The sequence below is a fragment of the Egretta garzetta genome, unplaced genomic scaffold (assembly GCF_000687185.1).
Source record: "Egretta garzetta isolate BGI_Z169 unplaced genomic scaffold, ASM68718v1 scaffold287, whole genome shotgun sequence".
Taxonomy (NCBI): domain Eukaryota; kingdom Metazoa; phylum Chordata; class Aves; order Pelecaniformes; family Ardeidae; genus Egretta; species Egretta garzetta.
Window position 1 is genome coordinate 883,169 of NW_009260435.1, and position 6,375 is coordinate 889,543.

The 6,375-nt window shown below is 50.5% G+C and overlaps 1 protein-coding gene across 1 annotated transcript in view; it reads right to left on the reverse strand.

The window, feature by feature from the left end:
* Positions 1–773: 773 nt before the first annotated feature.
* The window catches only part of MYO9A (myosin IXA), a 154,796-nt gene continuing 149,194 nt past the window's right edge, over positions 774–6,375 (reverse strand). The window contains exons 37-43 of the mRNA XM_035899416.1: positions 6,145–6,250; positions 5,532–5,663; positions 4,312–4,435; positions 3,455–3,508; positions 2,020–2,222; positions 1,683–1,825; positions 774–1,252 (exon numbers count right to left, since the gene is read on the reverse strand). Coding sequence (XP_035755309.1) covers positions 774–1,252; positions 1,683–1,825; positions 2,020–2,222; positions 3,455–3,508; positions 4,312–4,435; positions 5,532–5,663; positions 6,145–6,250 — 1,241 coding nt within the window. The remainder of the gene's footprint in view (positions 1,253–1,682; positions 1,826–2,019; positions 2,223–3,454; positions 3,509–4,311; positions 4,436–5,531; positions 5,664–6,144; positions 6,251–6,375) is intronic.

Below are 6,375 nucleotides of genomic sequence, written 5' to 3' on the forward strand. Positions count from 1 at the left end.
CTAATTTCACCTTTCCAGAGCTTTTCCTGTACCCGGAGCTTCTCTGGACGCCACCAACGATGACGATGGTACGGGAGGGATTAAGAGCCGAGTCGTTAGCTAGCATTGCTAATTAGTCCTATCATGGGCACGGCTTTAAATCATGCTAATTACACCTCCAGGGACGACTTCTTCAGCCCATTGCTTCCCTCCTCCCTGGCCAAAAATAATAGTAATTAAAAAAAAAAAAGTGTCTGGGGAAAAATAGCTAAAAAATAATAATAAAAATATATATATTTACAACGAACTCCAGGAACCGGCATATAAACAAATGTAGCTTCAAGTAGTCCATGATTATTATTATTATTTTTTAATACTGATGGTCTCCAAAAAAATAAAAAAAAAAAAAGGAAAGGTGGTTAGGTCATGTTAAAAAATAAAAAATAAAAATAAAAAAAAGGTGATTTTTGGCAGATTTTAACACTTTTCCATGCGCTTGGCGTTGGCGTGGATGAGGCAGTTAAAGCGTGGAGGGCTTGGCTGGCTGGAGCAGAGCCGGCACTGGCTCGGGAGGCTCCCGCAGGAGTTTTAGGCTCGGTTTTCTCCTAATGATGGCGATTTGTCACAAGGACTTGGTCAAACCATAAGGCCACCATTAAAACCGTCCCCCGCCGACCTTTTTAATTAAGAACTCATCCTCCTGGCATTAACGAGGAAGCCATGGGGAGCGCTGCCAGTGCTGCTGATGGGGAGGATCCTCCGTCACACAATGCGTCCCTGGGGTTATGAGCATCTCAGACCATAAACTCGTTGCTCCCCAGGAGGATGAGGGGCTGGGCGGTGGCACAGTCAGCCTCAGGGTTTCTCTTGCGTCCCCCCCCCGCCCCCCCATCTGGGGGCTCTTTGGTTTTCGGGGGGGAGGTTTTCACACTCTTCAGTTTCTGTTTGCCTTTCTCCGGGTTGAACGTCCCACGGGTGGTGAACTGAGGCCGGTCCTCGGGATAACGGAGAGGTCCCACAAAGCCCTCGGGGCTCGCCCGGCTTTCGGGGGGCTCGCCAGGTCCTCCCGCTCGGTAGAAAGGTGATTTGGAGTACATCTGGAAGCGCTTGCGGGGAAGGTGGGGCAAGCAGGAGGTGGACGATTGGGAGGAAGAGGAGCAGATGGAGGCGTCGGCTGGGTCCACTTGGTCTGGCCGGGTCCTGGGGTGCCTTCGCAGCCGGCTCGGCCCCTCCACCTTGGTGGGGCGCAGGGAGGTAAGTGCTATGCTTCTCTCTGGGGAGGGAGGGAAGGACCACCAGAGGATTAACAACCCGAAACCACCCAGCATCTTGGCGCCGCTCCCCAGGGATGCACACTGTTGAGCCAGGACAACGTTCCCAGCATCTCACTGGAGGTAGCATCACCTGGGGATGACGCAGTGGCACTGGAGGAGCACACCACTCCCCATCAAACCTTGGGTGCCACCACCCACCTCCCCACGTCCACGTGTTTTAACCCTTAATCCCCCTCTTTACATCCACTTAAATTGCTATGTATCAAGAGTGGGCAGGAAAAAACAAATAATGCTCCCCCACCCCAAGCTACTGAAAAACCTGAGCAACCTGATCCAGTTGAACATGTCCTTGCTCATTGCAGGATGATCTTTGAAGGTCCCTTCCAACTCAAACTGTTCCGTGATAAACCTAAGAATGTCTGGATTTACCCGAACGATCGGAGATGGCTCCTTCGGAGTCAAAATTCAAATTTTCAGAGCTGTCAGCAGTGCCGATGGAGGCTTCAGACTCGAGGGTTTCGTCGTCGGAGGCGCGGGGCTCCAGTGTCAGCATCTCGAATGTCAGCTCCTCCCTGCCAAAAAGTGACCCAATCTCATTGATCCAACAGGACCGAAAAGGTGGGGAGAAGAAAGGGATGAACATACATCAAAAGATCCTGAAGGGAAGGAGTCCTCCAGCTCACCCTACGAGCAGCGCATCAACCATATGATGTCAAATAACATTCACACATAACCTATAGCAGCTTGAACCCCTGACCGGACTCACTTTTCCTTCTGCAGGCTCTCGATCTGTTCGGTCAGCACCTTCTCCTCCTGCTGCATGGCTGCTTGCTGCTGCTCTGTCACCTCCATCTCCATGGCTTCCTCGCTGCTCATAGTCTCCTCAGGGACATCCGTCACTGAGGGCAAGCGCACGGCGACAGGAGATGTTGGGCTGGGGTAGGCGCCTCGTCGCACACGTCCTTTGCCCTGAAAAGAGACAACGGCGTCACCACCACCAGCCAAAGTGATTTTGCAAACATCTCAGGTGCCAACCACATTGCTCTCCCAAGGAGCGAAGATGACATTCCCAGCCATCAGTCCTCAGCACGCTGCCAGCAGTCGCACCCAGGACCCTCCAAAATCTCACCCCAGGCTGGCAGAGGTACCAGAAAGACTCAGCATGTTGGAGAGGGTGAGGATGCAGATGGCGAGGATGGCGCTGATGGACCAGCTGATGGACCAAGCGCAACCTGGACTTCAAAGCAAGCCCAGCTGGCAGCAGGATGGGTTTCTGCAAAGCCCACGGCCTGTGCAATGGGAAGCTTGACCTACCAAGGTGGCTGTGTTGGCTTTGAGTTGGGAGCATCACCAGGGCTTTGATTTCAGGGCACCCCACTCCTGCTTTACTGTTGGATCGCATCTCGCATCCTTCCTTCACCCACCCTTGGTATTTCCTGAGCATTGCAAGGGTCTCCACTGACTGCTTCGGCAAATGGCAACTCACACCTAATCGCATTGCCCACATTCTGATCTCATGTCCATGAGATCCATAAACCAAGACCACATCCAATGGTCCATTAGACGTTAATTTTTACACCTGTGGTTAAACAGGGAGATTTAATGCAGCAGTCCCTGCTAAAAAGCTCTGAAGAACCATCTATTTTTTTTTTAATATTAAAACCAGCGATGGAAAAGGACTCAAATGGGAGTAGTAGACATGGAGGAACATCACACATGCAGCCGCTTTAACCTTTCGAGGACCAGCTCTATGGATCTGCTCCACAGAGTAGAAGAAAAAAAAATGGAAGAAAAAGATATAGCAGCACTGCAAAAGCATCTTGATGCTGAAACGCATCCTGAGCGAAGAGAAATTGGGGTGGGAAGGGAAGGGATGAGTCAAGTAAAGCAAAAAAGGAGGGACGCACAGGATGGAAAAAGAAAAGAAAATAGAAAAAAAAGTGAGTAGGAAGGGGACAAGGGGCAGAAAGTGGTTTTTCGAGGAGCTGCGTGCAGGGATGGCTGAGCGCCGGCCGTCCTAAACTTCTGCTGCCTGGGGGACCTGTGGGAGAAACAGTGGCCCTGAGGAACGGCACCGGCTCAGGGACAGGATGGGCAATGTCACGGACAATGGCTGGTGGGACAAGGCTGGAATGAGTGGCAGTGACAGACAACGGAGGGACACGGCGGCTGGTGCAGGGCGCACTGCAGTTAATACATACCGGGATTGAACTGCGGGTTATGCTCATAAATCTAACTGCAATTAGTACGGGTTTCTGGATTGGAGAGGAGATGAAAAGGAAAGCAGAAGGTTAGAGTGCACATGCCGTCGCCCCTCCAAAAAACCCGTTTTTGTTCATTTTTATGGTTTGGTTTTTTTTTTAACTGGGGTGAGCGGGGCAGCTCTGCAGCACCAGCCCCACAACCTCAGGCAGCCCCTGCTTGGATTTCATCCCCAAAAAAGAAGGAGCAACGTGTTCCTGAAGACCACAGCGGGCAGGTCCAAGCAGAGGGGCCGCTCAGCTCCTAAGTCCAAGCCTGGGACGACTGTACTGCGCTGAGTCTGTCCCTCTCCCACAGCCCAACAAGCCAAGCGCAGCGTGCATCTGCAGCCCGCCGGCCCCCCAGGAAGCATGGAAGCTCAATGAGATGTGTTTGAGGCTCCCAAAAAGGTGGTGCGGGAGCAGGGAGAGCCTTTAGGGAGCTCATTTTGGGTTTGGATAATGTGGCTGAGCACAAAAAAAAAGGATGGTCCAGGTCTCCTATGGGGCAATGTCGTGCCAGTCAATGAAAGGCTTGACTCGACCCAGGATCGAACAAGCTCAAATGAAGGTGGAAACGTCAATCAGGAGCTGGAGCAACCACGTCTCCATGGACCGTTCCCACCTCCTCGTGCTCTGGTATGACTCCCTGCAAAGGTGAGGAGCCACCATGGGGCTGAGGGTCCCTGTCCTGGGGGAGATGGTGTGGGAGGTTGTGAGGGGTTTGGGAGGCTGGAATAAGCAGGAGAAGATCAGGTAGGGTTGCTTCAGGGGCAAGGAGAGGACAGGAGGGAACAGAGACAACTTTGGCATCTCACCATCGATCTGCGGATCAAGGAGAGGCGGCTCTTGGCTTTGTTCTCTGCGAACTCCAGGCTGTTGATGTCCTTGAGACGAGCCTTGTACTTGTTCATCTGCTCGACGACGATTAATTCTACGCATCTAAAGGGGAAAAAAACCCCAAAAGACGACAAAATGGGAGGAGGAAATTATTTGACCTGAGCTGGCCCTGTCTTGCCTGAAGATCTGGTGTGCCGGAAAGGCACAGAGGGAGAAAAGTCCGGCTGGAAATGCAAGGGGAGTGGAAATTGCCCCTAAAAAGAGTGATGATGGGCTATCAGTGAATCAAGGAACTCAGACTAGAGAAATTAAAGACCCCCAAGGATCCCACCAGAGAAACTCTCCCCCTTGAAGAGGGTTCAAGGAAATACAAACCTGGGAAAGGCAGGTTGCTTCCAAGCCACAAATTCAGACTCGCTTGCATGCTGAGCTGACTGTTTAAGGCTGTGAGGAGTGTGTTTTGGGAAAAAATAATCCTTTCTGTGTAATAAAATTAGAGGATATGCTATAGCTGGAGTTGAAGGGAGAAGCAACAAAGAAATCCCACAGGATGAGTGCTCCTACCAGCTGGGTGTCGAAGCACACTCTAGTCTTCAACAATTTTTATAGACTTACGAGAGGTAAAACCACCTCTTTCACAAGCCCAGCCCTTCACTGGATGTTTTCTGTTATTATCAGTGTCTCCATTATCTATTTTTAAATATATTTAATATGAGCCAGACTGAGTTTGGGCAAGCGCTTCGCTTTTTCTCTGTAAAATCTTTGCAATTATGTCAAATACCTTAAAGAAATTGAAGCACGCGATACTAACATTGCTGTGGACTAAACAAGCTCGCCGCCTCAAATAATAAAAGACCAAATTAAGTAAGAATAAAGACCTGCTTGCCATAAATGAGATTAACTATAAACCACCTCAGCACAAGCTCCACCTTCTCCTGCTGAGATGTACTGAGCTGGAGCACAAGTTGGCCTGCTTTTGTGGATGCTCCATCACTTCAAAAAAACCCATTCAACAACCTCCTGGGGATTGAGAGAATACGAGAGGTCTTCATGAAGACACATTTAATACATGTTTATAATTTCCATGCTAAAGCTCCCTATTCTTGAGCCGTTTGACCGTACTATGGGTTATCAAGATGTGAGTGGTGACAAGGGAATGGTTATGGAGCTGGATCAAACCCAGCACCACATTCCTTACGTGGTTGTTTTACTGATATCCTGAACGCTCTGCAGCGGGTCTGTTGTATCGGGGCAGCGGAGGATACAGGGAGCAAAGACAATAGCCAAGGCGTTAGCTGACATTCGATTGGTCTCTTCTTGGAGGGCAATCCTGAAAAAAATAGGGATTAAGAGAGATGTTGGAGGTGAAGGCACCTCTGCTTCACCTCTTCCACATGGCCATGGATTAATAGAGGAGGTGACGCTTCTACAGCACTATCTTGCTCTGCTAGCAAGTGCTCTGCTCTGCCCTCATCTTTGCTCTGCTCGATGGAGAAAGCCAAACCTGAAGACATCTCAGGTGTTCCCAAGGCAGGCAACCAACCAGCATTTCCCACCCAAACAATGCGTCCCTGCAGTGGCAAGAGGCACCACAGACCCACAGGCACCACAAGCAACCAAAACGCTGCAGAGGTTGCTCATCAATATGAGCATCGTTTGGAGAAGCAGCTCTGGGGCCACCTCCTGGGAGACACGATGGACCCAAAAGCTCTTCCCTTTCCTTTGCCCACCTGCTTTTGGTCTCGGTTGTTTCAGTATGAAAGGATGTCTGAGCATCCTTCCTTGCCCAAAGCTGCCTCGGCCCAACGTACCTCACCAGGTGGAAGATGAGACGCTCCAAGGTGCTGAGATGGGTGCGGGAGAGCTGGTCGATAACCGAATACACTCCCCGCACCATCTCCTTCCTCTCCTGGAGGCCTGCAGAGAAAGCATCAGCGTTTAGGGGCAGCTTCTACTTCTTCCTGCCATTTAAAATGATACCTTCTTAATGCTTGCTTATTTTTACTACTTCTTTCTAACATTTTGGGCTGAAATCTGCTGAA